This window comes from Botryllus schlosseri, chromosome 3 (assembly GCF_051294905.1).
Source record: "Botryllus schlosseri isolate E-star chromosome 3, Bs_hap1, whole genome shotgun sequence".
Classification (NCBI taxonomy): domain Eukaryota; kingdom Metazoa; phylum Chordata; class Ascidiacea; order Stolidobranchia; family Styelidae; genus Botryllus; species Botryllus schlosseri.
The window spans coordinates 83178-103983 of record NC_137238.1 but is presented as its reverse complement, the minus strand read 5'-3'; the positions used below and the strand labels follow the sequence as shown (position 1 = coordinate 103983).

General features: G+C 39.6%; 1 protein-coding gene across 4 annotated transcripts; it reads right to left on the bottom strand.

The window, feature by feature from the left end:
- Positions 1-13256: 13256 nt before the first annotated feature.
- Positions 13257-20489, bottom strand: LOC145435435 (uncharacterized). Of its 4 annotated transcripts, none has more exons than XM_080312713.1 (5): positions 17250-20489; positions 15882-16093; positions 15488-15644; positions 14623-14704; positions 13257-13458 (listed from the first exon to the last, which is right to left on the bottom strand). In XM_080312713.1, exons 2-5 carry the CDS (start codon positions 15987-15989, stop codon positions 13395-13397), a joined length of 411 nt encoding a protein of 136 aa, XP_080168839.1. In that variant the 5' UTR covers positions 15990-16093; positions 17250-20489; the 3' UTR covers positions 13257-13394. The 4 variants fall into 4 exon arrangements, with proteins under 4 accessions (XP_080168839.1, XP_080168841.1, XP_080168842.1 ...); XM_080312715.1 differs by having other exon boundaries at positions 13257-13476; positions 14625-14704; positions 17250-20487; XM_080312716.1 differs by lacking the exon at positions 14623-14704 and having other exon boundaries at positions 13257-13476; positions 17250-20487.
- Between the last annotated feature and the right edge of the window lie 317 nt (positions 20490-20806).

Genomic DNA, 20806 nt, shown 5'->3' with positions numbered 1-20806 from the left:
TACAACGGTTAGCCAGGCATGTATCTGGGGTTTGTAGCATATTCAATATTTAGGACTATTCGATATTCATTCGTAACTTAAATCCTATACAGTATACACGGTCAATAGTCACTAAAAGTCTTTCTTTTGAAGTTTAACGCGGATTTTTACTAAGACAGGACCATGCAAACCCTATTTAGCGAAAAGCAAGTTTAGCAAGTGTTTTCAAATACGCTGTGTATCCATGTGCGATGAAATATAAAAACAATTAGTTTTCCCGCAAAAAGTGTTAAAAAAATAACGTATATTAGAAGAATCTCCGGAGATTAATATTAGAGAGAGAGTGAGAGAGAGAGATTTGATATTCTTTTTCGCCTGTACCATCAAGATGCTTTGACAACGGAGTTGCGATACGGCCTTGAGGTCATTTAGTCTGCGCTCCCGTTTTTTCTCCTCCGTGCTATCCGTGATTGCTGAGCGCCTAGCAGGATAGCTGCGGGGATCGAACCCACGACCTACCGATCGAGAAGCCGGACGCATAATCATTACACCATCTTGCTGAGTGTTCACTGCTCGTGCCCGTGATATGATTGATACATCGGACATAGTTAAATCATTTGGGGTTCTTCACCGTAAGATTGGGTAATGGTCATTTCGGACAATTAAATTGTAGCAGAACCCGAATTCCATGATCGGCATTTCACGCTATTTTTGGTAGAAAAAATATCCGACTCGCACATGAGATTATCGAAGGCGGCTTCTGTCATTTGCTATTGGTATTGTGCTCTTTATAAGAGTGATTAAAATTAATACTCGATTCAGATTCGAGTACTCGAATCATTGTGCCTAGCCCTACTTATGGCCGATAGGTTGCTGATATTTTCTACTAGCTAAATGTTCAAAACAGGAGGTGAGTAGATCATTGGAATTACGCATGTTGGAGCATTTCTCTCTAGAAACTAGAGCAGGGATCACCAGCACGGGGCCCGCGAGATAACATTTTGCCGCCTGCGAGTTGATTTGAGATTTCGGAAAAAAGCTTTTAAAACCATGTTGAAATGCTGAAATTGGCTACAGTTTCAACATATTGTTGTTGTTGTTTTAAAATAAGCTATTCCGCTGTGCCCATCACTACTATTTCTCGAATTAGCGGCGTGAAAGCATCTAGAGGGGCGCGGAGCTGCGGCCAACTGATTTTTTTTCGCGCTTAGCTTGGTTTACCTGCAATTCACAGGTAATGCTCTGTGTATAGCCCGGAATTCATATTATAGAATTCTCTCATCAACCGTCATAACATTCCGTGCCATCAAACTATCCGTTGGGATTGCTAGCATTCTGGTTGCATTTTGTGATATGACCATATAGGGAGATGAGAAATTTCAATATCATAAAAAGGAAAGTGTCTGAAAATATTTGAGACCCACTGAGTTTGGTCTTTCCTCACAAGATCAAGCTTTGGACGGATATGGTCTTTCAGCAAGTAACGTATCTCACTAGCGCTAGTATCGATTCCCTAGTACCTACTTTTATTTTTCTGGAGTACTCAAATAGGTTTTGGTCACTTGCACAACTTACTGAAGTGGTTATGCTTTAGGTTACTTCCACTTCAACCTGAATACTATAACCTACAAAATTACCTCTTTTTTCAATATGAACATTGAATAATAGAAAGTAGTTTGGGATAGCTTTTAAGAGGGAAATGGCCGATTCTAACAGTGACTGAATATATTTACGAATAATATAACTATGTGTCGTGCCATTAGACGGCGCTCAGATACCCCCGATTTGCAACATACGAGTATGCGAGTCATCAACGAAATCTACTTTTAGAAACTAGATAATTGGGCACTTCTCGGACAATTTATTTTCTACCGTCACAGGAAGCAGTTTTGACAAGTCTTGGGAATTGCTGTATACTTTTAACTGTACTTGACTAGAAATTTATGGTTATACTTTTAGCTTTACTCGAGGAGCAACAATGAACAAGTGTATTAACTATGATCACCTGCGTTACACTCCGTTACATGAACGCCGACATCGTATGACCGTACTGCCATCACCCGAATAAACGTGAATTCTCATCGCGCCATTGGCCATTGAATTAAACACGGGCAATTGATGTAATATTTTGTTGCAGAAATTGTTGCCACACATTTCCACATTTACTTAAAACGGCGGGACAGGATTGAGACAAACGATGCTATTGTAATTTCAACAAGAATCCAATAGCAAACGCATATTCAAATAGGCGTACTTTCTTATCAGAAATTAATCAACATTGTAGCCCAGTCAACAAAATGGGAGCGATCATCCGGCGCATTATGCGCATTCGATGTCAAAATGATGCTTCGAAAGATACAATTTTCGCACTTCCGCTGCAGACTCATTAACCCGTTTGTTGCCGTTCATTAACCCTCTCGCTACTGCAGCTTACAGTCGCTAGTAACCCTATCGCTACCTGAATCATTGTTGCTTTCTGGCAGATATATTAACCTTTTGTTGCAAGACATCACAATTTGACAACATGTTTTCATTGTCGTTTTAGTTATATTAAAATCCAGCACGAGCATACATTCAAAATACCGGTCAAATACAAACAGACAGTCCTATGAAATGCATAAAACGACACATTGATTTCAGTCGAGATACAGAGAGATCTTCTTCCCAGGAAAAGTTTGATACAACTATTCCTGCCCTTGAATTGGAATATGGACAAGATCTGGTTTATGAAACAGGTCTGTACCTTGGCGGGAAGAATAGGATCAAGGCAATAACGCGGTGCTACCATCAGAAGCCAGTTCACTGTGTACACGCTAACTTCATTCAGAGCCCAATTGTGAATGATATATCCCAAGTATAAGCTTGGCCTGGTGTCTGATATCTGGGTAATTCCACAGCCTCCTATTCGTGCGATGTACTGTCAGCCAGATATCATCAGTAGTGATAGTCGGCTGATCATGGACATTGTCGCTGCAGGTTGAGCCAATGCTTAGAGCCAACGCCACATTATTTTCAATTCACCATCAGACTTCTACCCATATCGCATTCACTTCATGGCTTCAGTCTCCAGTTGTAAAATAAAGGCTACCTATAGCAACAAAATAACTCGTAAGTTGACTGAAATGAGTATCACAAATGTTAATCAGAAATTATTAGAAGAAATAGTATTTGGCTGAACAGATGAAATGGCAACCGTTGTAACGAACATCAACGATTGTGAATTCAGTCGCAGATATTGCACACAGAGACAGTAGATGGTTTGAGCATATCCCATGCTTCGTTAATATACATCGCTTACATTCATGAATGCACTAACAAATGATGTCAAAACCATAACTATAACACGTCAAGATTTGGCAAGGGGTAACGGCACACTTTCGCGGTTTAGGATTAAAATATCAACGGACCATTAGTACGTATTACGTTCAGAGCACTTGACAAGTATCACGCCGTTCACTGCCACCAACCTGACATTTCAGGTCACAGAAAAGTCAAAGTCAGCATTTATATCAAGTCCTATTTTACAAGCCTAACGCAAACAAGCAATTACAATTTAATATGACTGATCTGCTATTCGAAACACCATTTGACTACCAATACACATCTAAGCAAGCGATTGAATAGGATATTCATATTGAAAGGAACCCGAATATTTTCGGCTGACACTCGTTAGGGGTAATCGTCAGCAACTAGTAGAGAATTGGAAAGAACATTGTATATCAACAATCGCATCACAAAATATGATGTCACCAGCATGAAAGAGAGAGTGCTCAATGTACTATTTTTAGGTGGTACACGAACTCCTTTTGTTGACAGAGTTTCGGTTGGTGTATTTTGATAAAAGTCGACTCCAAGGCACCTCATTACGAAAGATAGCCTGAGGAATTTCGGGTCAGTTTTCACGGAGTACCAACATTTGATATTCATAAAAGTCAACTAAAGCCCAGTAGTTCGCGCACAGTAGTTATTGAGTGACATAAATAATTATCAGTGAATATAATTTAGGTACCTGATTGCTTATTGTTCCGCTCACACTGCATTGTCGCCCATACCCAATATTTCATCACAGTAAATATTGCCCACCATAACGTTTGACACTACCGTTTCGCAATCTAGCAATTACCTATCCTATCATTGTCTACCAGCCCGTGACGTGTCCTGCTAATCTGGAAAATTCGGCTTTTTGGAACGTTACACCTGTTCAAGCAGATCACCTTTGAAGCTTTATGGACAAAAGACATGAAATATATTTTTCGCTTTCTAGAAGTGGTATTTGTATTTCCTTTCAATTCCGAGTATGATACTCGGAGTAGCATACTTTGATTTCTGATTACGGTACTTACAATTCTTTTGTCTCCAGGACATACATGTTGAAGCATAAAGGCAAGTGAAGCAATGCCTCTCTATTCCGAAAATAAAGCTACACGAAATATGAAATTTATGATCCACAATATTTGTTATTAACGTATATTAATCGCACAATATGTTGAAACCGTATCCGATCCAGCTTCTCCGTATTGCTTTCTGCCTAAACTTGGGGCCTTATAATATGGGGTGGGGCACCATGCCATAATATTCCCTAAAACGGGGTGTTTTAGTAAACAACGAGTTAGTATCGAATTTTTATATCAATACTATAATTTGCATCCCATGATGCGAAAGAATGCTTATTCTGCCGAATATTGATACTTCCTGGGATGCATCAATAAGCATCAAGCTCTCTGCACCTTCCGCATAGCTCAATTTGCAGCTTTTGAAAGTCCATGCGAATGAATTAAGACTGTTTTCAAAACTACTTACTTCCTCGAGTATATTTAAAGTTGGTTAATTCTACTTCTACTTCAAGTAGTTTTAGGTGGCTTATGAAAGAAGTAATTCTACTCGTGCTTTGGTAATTCTTTTCCGTCGCTACTTCTACTTCTACTTGAGTAGCTTTCTTGACTACTTTGGCCACCTCTGGTCAATAGCCATCATCATTCCCGGTTGGTATGTAGCTTGTTGGCACTGCAGTTAAAATGTAGGCTTGTAGTGCAACGTTGTGTTATCTCCGAAGAATTTGAGTATGCTTACATACCGTATACATTTACCAAGGCGGAACATTGCGTTTACGGTTACCAGTATACCGCCCAATAATTTTATTGCCTGCTGTTCAATTCTGGGGTCTTTACCAGCACCAGTAGCAAGTGTTACCAAATTTTATTGGAAGGAGCAATTTTAAAGGGAGGGAATATAGATTTCAGATTGTGGGGAATCAAGAAAAAAAGGTTGGGAACCAATCATCTAATTTGACAATACCTTTGTGTTATGTAATTTTGTACATCATTGTAATGCTTGAATTGTGTTGCCACACTAGATTTACATGCCATGTCATGAGATTCTGCTGTGTTTTCCAAATAACCCTGTGAGTATATATCATACGTTCCGTCTTCGATGATCAGGCAACCTAAATCACTGACGACATATGATGTAACGAGACTGGGGATATCATTGGTGCATCAGGGCTGTTTAAATGAATAATCTCATCCAACGTCATTATACTATCAACGCTGGAAAATGTCCACACATCAAAAATAGAATATCAATTGATAAGTTGGGTAAGTTTCGGAAGTATGAATAAGGTATCAAATATGTTATGGAAGAATGGGGCTATGGTATGGAAAATTGTTTAGTGGAGTATGGGGCGGGTACGCATTATGGAAAATTCCCATTCCAATCTATACCCTACCATGTCCTGCTCCCAGTACAGCAGTTGAGGCGAGCAAGCTTCGGGCTCATGTCGAATCCGATGTATTGCACTTCGATTTCGTGCTACAATAATGTCACGAATCGTCTATTTTAACGTAGCAGTGGACATATTTATATGGCTCTTCAGGAATTACAATTATAAATAGGCCTATTGGGCCAATATGGCTCTTTTTGCCAATAAGGTTCCCGACCGCTGATATAGGGTATTCGAAATTGTGAAGATGTGACTGTTGTCATGTGATAGGTATATTTGCTCGAATATAACCATCAGATCTACTATAAAGCTCTGTGCTCAGAACTGATGATATTATCCTATTGTTCAGAAAAGATTCATCATAGAATGTTATCATATATTTTCAGTATTGTCATATGCACTAGGTAATTAGAACCACGTTATCAAGACTATGGCAGAAGCGGGTAAAGACAGCAATTCCGGTGACACCGATGTCAAGCCGACATCACAATCCCTCGGAATATATGGTAACTAGCCTATTGTCTGTTGTATTTGAGCTCAGACTACTTAAAATACACGATCATATTATCCTTCAGAAACAGTTGAGAAGTTATTCAAATACCGTACATTCTGCTAGTTGCACAAATAATATTCTGAAGGATATCCACGAAAATAATAGAATCCATAGTAATTTGTAATAGGGCTATGTACGGAGCCTGCCCCGCAGTAAAATAATAATGTGTTTCTTAGGATCCGCAACTTTGGCCGAAGGAGAAAATGTCAATCTGAAGTTCGTAAAGAGCCCGGTTAACCTCGTGAGCGGAGATCAACTCAATGTAAACAGGGCCGTCTACAACATCTCTTCCGGGATTCCAGGTGAGTAGGATGCTCTTTCATTCAATAAGCTTTGTAAATTGGGGATGATGGTCTGCTGAAGGCACCTTTTCAATGAAGAGCAAAATATGTTAAGAAATTGCTTCATGCCTAGAATTCATGAACATTTCATTAGTGTTCTGGCTTCTATGGTATCAGTATGGTGATACATAAATTATGCGTAATGATATCCATAACCATACCTTCGTATTTCGCATGAACAAAGGGGGGATAAACCTGCTTTACCGCTTGCCCGACAGTTGAACCTGTGGTATTCTATAATTGAAAGCGACAGTTTAGTAGGAGACATTTCAGCTTGGGACACTTCGGCATGTGACTTTGTAACAACAAAAGAAGTCATAATTTAACCGTTGTCCTTTACCTTAATCCTATTTGTTACGAGATCACGTAACCGTGTTTCGCGAAGGTTCCATACGGTGCGCAATCATTGTTATTAAATATGATTAGATTGAACTTGTGCGCTTCTACTGATCTGACCATGGGTGTGAATGTCTTCCATTCACCACGCCATCGGTGACTATACGACGTGTAGAAATTTGAGATAGTTTTTCATGCGCAAAGATCCACACCCTTATCTTCAATTAATCATCATGCTGAATTCATTCACTAATAAATGCAGCTGTACTGGACACCACCCGTATTCCCAACTATCTTCATCAAACGTATCTCTAAAAAGTACATAAATTGTGGTTATCAGCGGAAATCACGGAGATGAAACACCTGCCAAAGCTAGTTTATATAAAGAGTTGTTCATCCAGTCTCATTGCCAATCGTGTGAGGGTCCCCTAATTTACTTGTTTCTACATCTCTATGATATCAGTTTCACGCACTACAAAGTGTTCAATTAGTATAGTCGCATCCAGTCGATGGCCGTGTCGAGGCATTCATTTTCGCATTTTTATTTCTGATTCCGACGAAATGGCAAACGGCTACAGAGAGGTAGATTTACAAAGCAATTGTCACGCAGTCAATGAACGTTCTACCACCTTTCCATGGACGTGACACAATATATTAACTCGACCAACCATATCGGCAATAACAACGACAACTACACTGCGCAGCACAGTGGCTAGAAATCTTGTCGCGGTAAGGGAGACCGATCTACTACAGGGGTTGGTAGATATTTGCAATGGATGTCAGTAATAGCTACAAATATGATTCATTGGAGTATAGTGGTGGGCGATAAGATAGCGATAAGTAAATTGTGCGTAATGAAGTTAATAACCGTAGCCATGATTAGATTTCGGAGTAATATCGTAATTGTTTTAAGTTACATTGAGCAACACTTGATCTCTGACCCGTTCAAGGTGGCCGTCATACTGATGATTTACAGCAGTGGTTTCAAACTCAACTTAGGACGCGGGACGGATTCAAAAGTTTTGATCGCTCGCGGGTCGGACCCGTCATATCATTCAAATGTGTTACTTCCAAGTCATTAACCTCATTTTCCACTGGAATTGCATTACTATCAATGCTATGTATCATATTATTTTGTCTTATATCCAGGATCGTGCGGGCTCTATTGGGGCAATACAGTTAATTGCAATCAATGGAGTTGGCAGTATTGGATGATTGGCCGATTAAATACACACATATACCACCAAACCAGTGTATCTCACGATGATATAAGTTGAAATATTTCTATTTTCCCGCTGTATTAATCATAATGCATCGTTGGCCCCACGTATTCGTGGTGACAAATAATCAATTGTATTTAATGTAAACTTTAAGTTTAAAGCATAGAGACCAAAAACCGGATTGAATGGATTTATTTAGAACAGCCATTGAAGTTAATCAGATATCTATGATCGTTCAATATTGTCAACTACTTTTTGAACTCTGGTTGCATGTCATATGCGAAAACCCTTAGCAAAGACCGCACCCGAACATCAGTGATATTGGAACGCAGCCTTCCTCGTTAATGTTCGATACAGTGTTGAGATTAAGTCACTGTCTTCGAGTCATTGCACATTTTGACTCGGGTCAAGTCAAGTCAATCAATTTTTGAAGGTGACTCGAGTCAAGTCAAGTCACTCGATTTTTCGAGGTGACTCAAGTCAAGTCGCGAGTCAAGGCACTAGTCAAGTCAAGTTGAAATTTCAAAGTAATAGACATGATTCAAAGTGATTACTAGGGCGATTTATTTTGACACGTCAAAAAAAGTCAAAATTTTGTCAAAATTGTAGCGTTAGGTCAAGAAATGTCAAAATTGTTTACAAAGTCACAAAGTTTTTGCTACCTGCATTTCCTTTGTACCGTCTTTGTATAGTCTGTGAATCTATCATTTGGCGTTTTACAGCTTGTAGCGTACTTTGTTGACAGGGATATCTATAGATATCCCTGTTTACAGGCCAACCGTTGTAGATGACCCATTGTCTGCTCATTGTGAATCATAAACATTCAAACGAAACAAATAAGTTGCCATGGTGTTACGTAAAATGCAGAATGAAGCAACACGGATGTGTCCTGGCAGTGTGGGCACAAATTCAGTGTTGTCAGTCAAAAACTGCTGCTGTTGAACGTTTTCCTCCATTCTTGGCAAGCTACTTTTAGTAAGGACAGACATTTTGTACCTGAGAATCTATCTTTCGTTGTACTACAACAAATTTTAATTATTTCTAAATAATAAGAGATGTAAACATTGGAATTCTTCGTAGGGCCAGATTTCGTTAAAACAAATATTTCCATGTACTGATTGTCAGTTTTTGAGTCAGAGAAGTTTATTCAGGCCAAACTACTTCGTAAGGACAGATCAGAACCAGAAATGAAGATAAGTAGTACAATTTTCACATTATATGGGGAATCACCTAATTTGCATACGTTAGATCAAAATGCGGTCTAAATTAATTATTTTAGGGTCAAAAATTTTCAAAATTTTGATTTTCTTTGTCAAAATTTTCCGTTTTTAGGCAGAAAAATCGCTCTGGTCATTACATATTGGCAACTGTTTTAAATACAGATGACGTATCCATTTATTCTGAATCGAGACACGATTAAAGAGTTGATTTTACTCGCAAACGACGCTGTATCGCTCACGCATGCGCAGAACTGCTCAACTACATTGATATAGGCCAGTGCTTTTCAACCTTTTTGAGCTCCATTCGCACTTTTTTTGTAAAATAAATTTCATTCGCACAAACTAATCGAAAATTATTATACATAAAGAAGATGAAGATACTTAACAACGTTTTATTCAGATGTGTAACAAATTAGCTGCTATGTAACTTAAGCTATCAAGTGTCCCATTAAAAGGCAATTTTTTCGCTCTTTTTGATTTCAATTATTTCACTGAACCCCTTCTCGGCCAAACACGTTTTAGGATTTTCTACAAAAACGTCTACTAGTGCTTGCATGGCAAGGTCTTAAAATCTGTTCTGCACTCCTATCCAAAATACAGCGAATTTTTCGCGAGTGAAAAATGCCTGCTAGCAGAAATCGTTTTTGAGAGCTGACACAAAGTTCCCGGAGGCTACAGTTTGTCGAAAAGAGGAAAGCTCAAACGTTTGTTTTGAGGCTTTCGCTTTATGTCTTGGAACATAAGGTGCAAAAACGATCGAGGAGAGTATATATATTGGAGTAACGGATCATAAGGTAGCGAGCTCTAACTTCTGTCTCACGAGTATATGAGACGAGCAAATATACTCACGATACACACCGCCCGCATTTTATCACCGGTCTGTTGGCCAAAACTTTACGTGTTCATTTGCCCCCCCCCCCAATATGCAGAAGGGGTTGGCTCGAAATGAACGAGTCTCATAGGCCTGAACTCGCTCGTAGCACATCTCTACACTAGTTCATCCCAACGGTCATCGACCATCATGTTTTCCAGAAAAAACAGTTGGACAAATCTTATCATGATTTCTCACGATAAAGCCATATTTTCGGCGTGTCCCGCTTATTGGCCACAGCACCCAACACAGTGCCTTGGATATGTAAAAACTATCGCAGGATTTTTTTTGCAATAAATTCAACAAATATTACATACATACTAACAGATAGCTCTGCGAGTGGCGCAGTTGGTAAAACACTGCAGTCACGACACTAATGGTTGCTGGTTCGAGTCTCTGGGCTCCTCATCGCTGATCTCACTGCTTGAGCGGTGAGCAATGTTCCATAAAAGTACAATCAACAATATTGGAAACCTGCAATGTCACAAATTCCTAATGATGCGTAATTATTACAGGTAAACAAACAATATATGTTTGTTGTTCAAGTTGTGCTGGTGCCAACAATTGAACAATGGTGCTTATAAGGTTTAGGCCAGTTAGTTGGCAATACGTTAAGCAATCCAAGAATACAATCAAAAGACCAAATTCTGGGCCACGACCATTACAAATATATTGTAAATTGATATCGACAAGGACGACTAGAGTAGCATCGATTAATTATTAAAACCAATGCTAAGCGTCACAACAAAAGATATTACTGCTGGCAGTCATCAAAGAGGGCAAAAACAGGACCGCCACAATCATATGACAATTAATCATCGGGCGTCATGTTCATCTTGTTGCGAACAGCATTAGTTGGTTTGACGTTTGGAAGCTTGGCGAGAAAAGTTGCGACAAAGTTCAATTGACGTTTGGAAGCTTGGCGAGAAAAGTTGCGACAAAGTTCTAGGAGTCAGGTCGACAGAGTAAGTATCGTCGGAACAGTCTTGTTTCTGACAAATCATTTTCATTTCTTCCAAAATCTGAACAGTGGGAAATATTGACTTCATAGCATACCATGCCATGGGTGGTCTTCAATTTGATTAGTAGTTTAAATTGACGTGCAAGTCCGGTGGCGTACTGGTCATCACTATGTATAATGTTCTACCAATACCAATAAAATATATATCATAGCATTTAGTGTAATTCATTCTTGTGCGTTTCGTATGTATGCACACAGGGCTTATAAATCGCGCCTGAAACCAATACTTTATACCTACCCAATGAGCATCTGCCAAAACTGGGTACGCACGCAACAGACTCGTTGTTGATGTCCCTTTGATAACTTCATGTTGATGATCTTTAAAGGTCATTTTCATCCTATCCATGATTGTGTTTTTATCAGCGTTTCGGCTCTTTTCCACTCAGTCATAATTTCCTTTTGATGCGCTTCGATGCTACGCTCATCTTCCGGAGGGTATACGGTTGGAATCTACAAGAAAAAATATATTTTCTAATCAGAGATGGTCATTTGCCCCCCCCCAATATGCAGAAGGGGTTGGCTCGAAATGAACGAGTCTCATAGGCCTGAACTCGCTCGTAGCACATCTCTACACTAGTTCATCCCAACGGTCATCGACCATCATGTTTTCCAGAAAAAACAGTTGGACAAATCTTATCATGATTTCTCACGATAAAGCCATATTTTCGGCGTGTCCCGCTTATTGGCCACAGCACCCAACACAGTGCCTTGGATATGTAAAAACTATCGCAGGATTTTTTTTGCAATAAATTCAACAAATATTACATACATACTAACAGATAGCTCTGCGAGTGGCGCAGTTGGTAAAACACTGCAGTCACGACACTAATGGTTGCTGGTTCGAGTCTCTGGGCTCCTCATCGCTGATCTCACTGCTTGAGCGGTGTCTTACGAAAAGCCCAGACGGATAAAGTGAAGTCGAGCTTTGAATAATCGACAGCAACCGATACTGAAGTGGACGCGCGAAAGAGAGAGTGAAAGATGATGAATGCGTGCGAGACTGGAAGTCGTCCGCGGAGCGTACAGTGAAGAAGACCAACGAACTTTACAGAATTCGTGTTCTGGTTACAAATGACCAAATAAGCGATAGGTGCCAAATACTGTTCAATAAACAACAACAACTACGGTTTGTGACTTGTGAGAGCTACGATTAGCGGTGCGTCGTAAGTTAAACAAGTTTTAGAGTTGCGTCGCCACAAATATCCTCGGTAAATCCTGACATTAGGTTAGGTTCAAAATTCCCCGACTTTTGACCCGGGAAACTACTTTCCGACCTCATTAAAGTAGGTAAATCCCGAGTTTTCCATGACTCAGATTGGAAAAAACTGAGTCTGATTGATAATTTTCATTGACCATTCACCTATATTTTCATTGACCTTTCACCTCAGCCAAATCCCAACTGTGCTGACTGACTAGGATTGCAAGAAACCGAGCCTGACAAATAATTGTCATTGACCTTTCACCTTAAACACACAAAATCTGTAGTCAGTCTGCAGATTAAAGAGCAGTGTGTATTAGCAGCAAAGAAAGCAATGTTCCATAAAAGTACAATCAACAATATTGGAAACCTGCAATGTCACAAATTCCTAATGATGCGTAATTATTACAGGTAAACAAACAATATATGTTTGTTGTTCAAGTTGTGCTGGTGCCAACAATTGAACAATGGTGCTTATAAGGTTTAGGCCAGTTAGTTGGCAATACGTTAAGCAATCCAAGAATACAATCAAAAGACCAAATTCTGGGCCACGACCATTACAAATATATTGTAAATTGATATCGACAAGGACGACTAGAGTAGCATCGATTAATTAATAAAACCAATGCTAAGCGTCACAACAAAAGATATTACTGCTGGCAGTCATCAAAGAGGGCAAAAACAGGACCGCCACAATCATATGACAATTAATCATCGGGCGTCATGTTCATCTTGTTGCGAACAGCATTAGTTGGTTTGACGTTTGGAAGCTTGGCGAGAAAAGTTGCGACAAAGTTCAATTGACGTTTGGAAGCTTGGCGAGAAAAGTTGCGACAAAGTTCTAGGAGTTTGATGATGAAGGAGCAAACTTCACATTGAAAACCCAATAAATAGCCATCAGGCATGCTAGAGCATGGTGAAAACCAAATAAACCTTTCACAACTTCTCCATTGAAATGAATCGTCCACTTTTCCGTCTCAGATTTGAATGCGATGGTCGGCTAGACATTCTTCGGCTCCTACGAAATATAAACGTTACTAATATCCAGTATCCATGGAATAGTTTAAAAGAGTGTGAGGTTTGTGGATCAGTGATTCATAATGTGGGCGGGTAGGCAGAAGCTGGAACATTATGTAAATTATATTTAATTTATTAATTATAACCCATTGAACTTCTTTATTGAATATGCATAGCAATGCATCGTCAAAGTACATTCCATTTCATTTTCATTTAATTATGCCAGAGCACACAGCATTCATCAGTTAAAACTGTTAAACACGAAAACGCATCAGTAAGGAATATAAGTAGTTGACTGCTACTTAGGTACTCTGGAAAAGTAAATTTACCAGATTACTCATGACTTTGCTTTTTAGAAGGCATAGGGAAATATCAAGCTTGATGTGGGGTTGTTCAGTGAAAATAAGTTGAAAAACGATAGGCGCAGATCAGGGGCGGGCAACATACGGCGATTTTGTCCGGCCCGCGGACAGTTTCCCGTCTTAGTTGATAATGTGGCCCGCCGGCCGGTGTCGCATCAATATCGAGAGAACCATTACCGAGAATGCGTGCCGAGAGCTTACGCGTAAGTTCGTAGAAGCGAGAAGACTTTCATTATCGGCATTTACGGTACTCAACCAAAATGAATTGATATCTTGGTAAATTTGTGGTACCGGGCTTATCGAACGCCCTGAAATCTTAATTAAGGATTGCACCATGTGTGGATCGATCAGACAGAAGCAGACATGGCGGCGCCTGTATGACAATGATGTTCTCAAATCCACATTGTCGTCGTCAACATCGGCGAGAAATGGTTTTGAAATGACATAGCTGTCGTTACAATACATTCATTACATGCGATTTATTCTTTGTATATGAGGATAAATGGGCTAATAATGTATCGATTCAGCTATCCGGCCCGCCAAGTACTTAATTTTCCTACACCTTGCCCGCTGACTGGAAAAGTTGCCCACCCCGGGCGTAGATCAACACGAGCACATATAAATATTCTACAAGATACATCATGTGGTCATATCATATCGTCTCAAATTAAAATAAGTACGAACTGTGAAAACAATACTGACAGAGGCCATTTGAAATGTCCAAAATACGAATTGAATGGGTGGAAATGTTTAGCTGCAGTCTGAGAAATACGGATGATCAACACACCTTGTCCACAATCAGGAAGTTGTCATACTTTTCTTTGAAGATGGTTGGGATGTAGACCATCCAGTCCAGTTTTTGAGTACCTGAAAACGAAGTGCCAACTCAGATGAAGCACTAAAAGGACAGAAAATGATTCCCGAAATAACAAATAACGTAGTCAGCGAAAGTTCGAACTTTTGCGGTTTATCAAGTAAAGGGGGTACGTTGACACATGCATAGGGCACAATAATTCGAGAACTCGAATACGAATCCAGTATAAATTGTAGTGAAAAACGATTGTTTCGAGTATTGTAATTATACGCTCCTTTTAACTGCTAGTAAATTTATCAAAGAGACTTATAGTTCAGATAGTATTTTCCACTGCGGAAACCGCAAAATCACGATTGGTCGTATAAGCCACAATACTAGAAATATCATATTTCTGAAGTCATGATCAACCCACAGCATCACCACAAAGTGCAATTAAATATGTACGGCTGGAAAAATACCATCGTGATACTCGAATATTCGACTGGAAGCCAGATACATGAGTTAGAATTGAATCCATCACGCACTCGATTTTGCTCAGCCCTACGCAATGAACGTACGACAATAGGGCATGCGACACTTGAGAATGTGGGTGAAATTTGCTTTACGACTGGGTAAGGTTTAGAATGAGGATCTAGTTTGGAATAGGTTTGTGGTTAAGATATATAAAAGGGTTAATTTCAGGATTATGTTAGGGGTTAGGGTGAGTTTTTGAGTTGTGAAACCACATGTCAAAGTGTGGCATACTGATCTGTGGATTTTCATTGTGTCGCATGCTCGTGTGTTGGGCAACCCGTGAAAGGATAAAAACATTAAAGGTTAAAGCATACATTACTTACTATGTAAGTCCGTGATTTCCAAAGGACTATCCTGCGGTAGTATGAATCTTGATGCTGAGCTATAACTCTTCTCCAAAATCTTTGACGTCAGGTCGACAGAGTAAGTATCGTCGGAACAGTCTTGTTTCTGACAAATCATTTTCATTTCTTCCAAAATCTGAACAGTGGGAAATATTGACTTCATAGCATACCATGCCATGGGTGGTCTTCAATTTGATTAGTAGTTTAAATTGACGTGCAAGTCCGGTGGCGTACTGGTCATCACTATGTATAATGTTCTACCAATACCAATAAAATATATATCATAGCATTTAGTGTAATTCATTCTTGTGCGTTTCGTATGTATGCACACAGGGCTTATAAATCGCGCCTGAAACCAATACTTTATACCTACCCAATGAGCATCTGCCAAAACTGGGTACGCACGCAACAGACTCGTTGTTGATGTCCCTTTGATAACTTCATGTTGATGATCTTTAAAGGTCATTTTCATCCTATCCATGATTGTGTTTTTATCAGCGTTTCGGCTCTTTTCCACTCAGTCATAATTTCCTTTTGATGCGCTTCGATGCTACGCTCATCTTCCGGAGGGTATACGGTTGGAATCTACAAGAAAAAATATATTTTCTAATCAGAGATGGTCAAAGGCATTTCTCATCTTCAAGTTTTGACGAGTTTATAATTGCGTGATTGCTATTACTGCGCGAATATAGTCGATAGACTCTCGCATAGGCCAAGAGTAGGTTTGGGCGAAGGTGCAGACCAATTTCTTCAATATTCTGCGGAGGCGGGTCGCGGGGTATTTTCCAATAAAAGTTTGAGATCGAGAATATAAAAAGTTTGGGAACCCATGCGTTGAAAAATTCGCGTGACGCTGTGCGTTATAGACCATGTCACCAACACACGCCCCGGAGGTCATACTATGCTGCATGCTATCTGATTTGAGATTTCGGAGAAATAACAAGTAGAGTTTTTGAAATGTTTAAATTGATTTCAGTTATTATTAATGTTGTTGTTTCAAAATATGCTATTCTCTTGTGCTCAATATCAATATCCTCAATATTTTGCTATCCCTAAAAGTATGACGCATAGAGGCTCATTCTGCCCTCTTTATTCAGTTCTACCGCCTTTTTATCTTGGCTGGCTACGCCCCTGCACCCTACAATTTCAAAATAAGCCACCTCCTATTCAGTGAAGTATTCGACCCTGCAACCAATGCTCCCTCTAATTTTTCACAAGTCTGTGCACACTCACCAACTCACTGAGACTAAAAAAAGGCGATCACTTCGCGTTTCTTGTGGCGGCACACGTTTTTCTGTGCGCGGCGACTTTGTCAGAGGGAACATTGCCTGCAACCCAATCCACTTCTTGATACTGCTTGAAGTATTTCTGAAGTGTATTGCAAATTGGTACTTGTGCTTGTAATTGACTAGACATCCATGGCATTACTTCTACTTTTTCTACAGTACCAATGTTGATAGGAGAAATTTCACTTGAAATGGGCATTCCATTTCACATATAATTCGCATACTCATGATATATATCTCAAACATGCATTATTGATAAAACAGTATATGAAAATCAATTTGCTTCATACGGATAGCCATATATCTAATATGAGCTTGATTCGAAAATTGACACAAGTTTGTGTTTTCATACCACCATCACAAAATGATCAAGAACAATACGATGCCAATACCAGTTGATTCATAGAACTGAAATCGTAATTTGCAATAAACACTGAATAAAAATCAACACTTACTCGCTACTTGATACTCTTGACGTGAAATGTCCCTGTTATTGTTAAAAACTGCTTCAGGGTAATCAAGTAGCAGCAGTTCATCTTCTTCCGTAGGCCAAGCGGCGTATTTTCTGACATTTAGACATACTGAACTGTAGTTGATTCAACAGAGTAGCATATTATTGAGTCTATCAGAGACCGGGGTATATCTAATTCGTGGATGCCGACTATATTGTCAATGCAGCGATATGCGAATATCAAGATCTCACGAGTTATCAACAAAAATCCATTTTATACTAAAAAACCAATATCGCCAAGAAATTTGACATGTTAAAAAGAAACACTGATTCGTGATGATCATGTTGTTGTGGATAAGAAAGTAGCCTATCCTTGCACACCCCATGAATTGAAATGGAAAAGATGAATACAATTACCCAAGAAATCGCACACCTAATCATTAAGGCATATTTTCATTGCACTTAAATCGTCAGGAAGTTGCACTTGATTTTACCAGAAGTCGGGTTTATGCACAAAATACCAACAGTCAATCAACAATGCACTATTACCTGACAATTATTGCACTCTAGGCCTCATTCAATCAGTTTCGGAAGCATTATTGCACAACAAACTCTCTTCAGTTTTCACTCACGCATGAGAAATAAAAACGCTGACAGAGAGAGTATCAGCGCTTAGAGTATACTATTACTGCGGCTCCAAAAGCTGACTGCTTCATTCCAATTAGGCTAAGATTTAAGTTCAAAATACTACTTGTAGTGAAAATGACTAGCGAGTTGCACAAAAATCTCAGGCAGGCAGTAGGTTGGACATCCCTGTCTTAGACGGTCATTTTAACAGATATCAAGGTTACCACTCAGTACCTGCAAAATTACAAATGTACTTTTATAAACACAGTTGAACTAAACTTTCTCAACAAAACTCGACATCGAAAGACTATAGACACAACCTGTTTCTGTGTGTGCGGGGGCTTGGTCATAAGTCAAATACCTCCACTTCTAATTTAGTTCGGGCCCTATGCCGTGCTTGGCTGTTTTTTTTTTCAACTTCTACATTGCAAGCCAACTGCTGCGTCATACATGACATTGAGATGCAGCTAATCCATCACATTTGTTATGCAAAGGAAAGAGAATGGAAATGGAACTATATACTAGAAATAGTTTCATAGTATATTTTTTGAATCACTCCTTCACATTTTGCGCAATACCGGTAGCCTACTTAATACAAGTTGCAATATATAATTCCTACGAAGTGTAAAACAGTGATTCCCAAACTGTGTGCCGGTGCCTCCAGAGATTTTCAGGTGTTCATTGTTTACCGATTATAACAGCATTTTAGGCTTCATTTGACGTTCGAATATAACTACAGTAACAAACGATGACGATATGTCGATACAGTTGCTATATATGCTAGCTGGCACAGCTGCTTCGTAGCTGATATAGCCGCCATGCACAAAATAGATAACTACCATCAAAGTGATTGCCTTGAAATTTGAATGATTTCTTCACATCCGAATCAATAGCGCGCCAAGTGCAACACAACACACCTATGTCCTCGTCATTCAACTATCATATCGTCCTCATGGAAATACAACGTTTCGGACAAGTCTATTTTTTTATCCACAACACAACCATCACAAATCACTGTTTGACATGAACATGTCAAAATTCATGGCGATTATAATTAGTTCAGTTTTATGGATTGGGATATCTCGTTGAACAGTATTTCGAAATCAATCCATCAGGCGTCAGTCGACGAATAAAATATCAGCACCCTCTCCTGATTAAACACTAGTCAGCATCAGCAGTAGAGATTACCGGACGCAGCCTGATATATCGACCTTGCCTTTCGTCCTGTGTCACCTCATTTTTGCCGCTTGTCCTTTCATGTTATCTTCTATTATTTTTATTCAGTGTGCACTGTGCAGGGCATGGCTCTCTTAAAAGCGCCTAGGCCCATGTGAAACATTGATCGGTGATGGTCATGGGGGTCACTTTCTCGAAGTGGCCGTATTCTACACTTGACCCATAAACTGAAGGCCTGAAGCTGAAAAAGCTAGCTGAAATAAATACGTTATGGTTATCGTCGTAAAGACCAAGGTTTTCACAGAACTTATAAATCAAAGTAAGCGCACTCTAATACTATGCGAATACATAACGACACAAGCAGCTGACCTTCGGTCCAATGGTGTGACGACTGCCGATACGGCTCATACGGGGTGAGCGACAGTATAAATTTCTGTCTATATGAAGTGACCGATACCGTATAGCTGTATGCTTTTATACAAATCATATATAAACTAGCATGTACTGTACAATGTAGAGTTCAGTTTTCAGTATTCCTTTATAGCCTGGTGCTAGCTTAAGCATCAATTAACTGCGATTAAACCCTGAACGCAACTAAAACCAAACCCACGACCTCAACTGCAAGCCGCCATTATAAGACCGCGCTCTTGTCTGACGGCTTCAAATCTGCGCGCCAAAACTGTTCACCAAACCAAATGTTTGCGCGAGCAAAAATGCGTTACGTCACTCGGCAACATCTTGCGAAATCGGTAAAGTGGCCGGATGAGTTTCAACGATGATTGCTGCAGTATGTAATGCCGTGAATACTCACGGGTACAATTGCAATGGAATGGGATGATAACTTATCGTCTATAGGAAAAATATTGTATGCCTTCCAGGCTGACTCGAATCGCGATTCACCGTAATGTCGTCTCTGGATGACATGCGTGCTAATTACCACTCCTTCAAAGAATTATTCACCTGAATTTATGCTTTGCAAGCCTCACAGTTTGAATTAGCTACCAACGAAATACCCGTAACCAATTTCCCCGTTTGGCCACCTTTTTCGTAACGTGACAAAACGAACATATAGGTAAATTGTTTGCGGGGAATGCAATATAGTATATGCCATGCGGGCATCTTGCTACTCATAGGTACAGGACATGTATATATTTATCACAGCGTTGTCACGTTCGGTGTCGATTCTCAGGTATTAATCTCGGCAACGTCCGTCCTTAAGTTAGATTCTTGACATTGATCATTCTCTGTAATGTCCATTCTCGATGCTGTCCATTCTCGGTAATGATTATTCTCGGTAATTCTCGGTAGGGTACATTATAGGTAATGGTATTCTCGGTAATGTCCATTTTCGGTGGTGTATATATCCTCGGTAATGACCATTCTCGGTAATGTCTATTCTCGGTAGGGTCCATTCTCGGTAATGGTATTCTCGGTTTGTCTATTCTCGGTAATGACCATTCTCGGTAAGGTTCCATCTTCGGTAATTTCCAACCTCGCATGCGGTTGACATCTCGCGTGACTCGGAATGCACTGAAAACGAGTCGACGTTTTGGGGAAAAAACTAGGAAAGGGGTTGAATCGAGTCATACCCGAGCCTAAGCTCGGGATTTACCGAGGATATTTTTTACAGTGTACAAAAGTTACACTGACCTCAAATTTCCTATTAGGTTTATTTGAATTATTCCAATGCAGAAAGATTAACAATTATTCACGATTTTCATTCGCACTTGGGTCGGATTTTCATTCGCACTGTTCGCA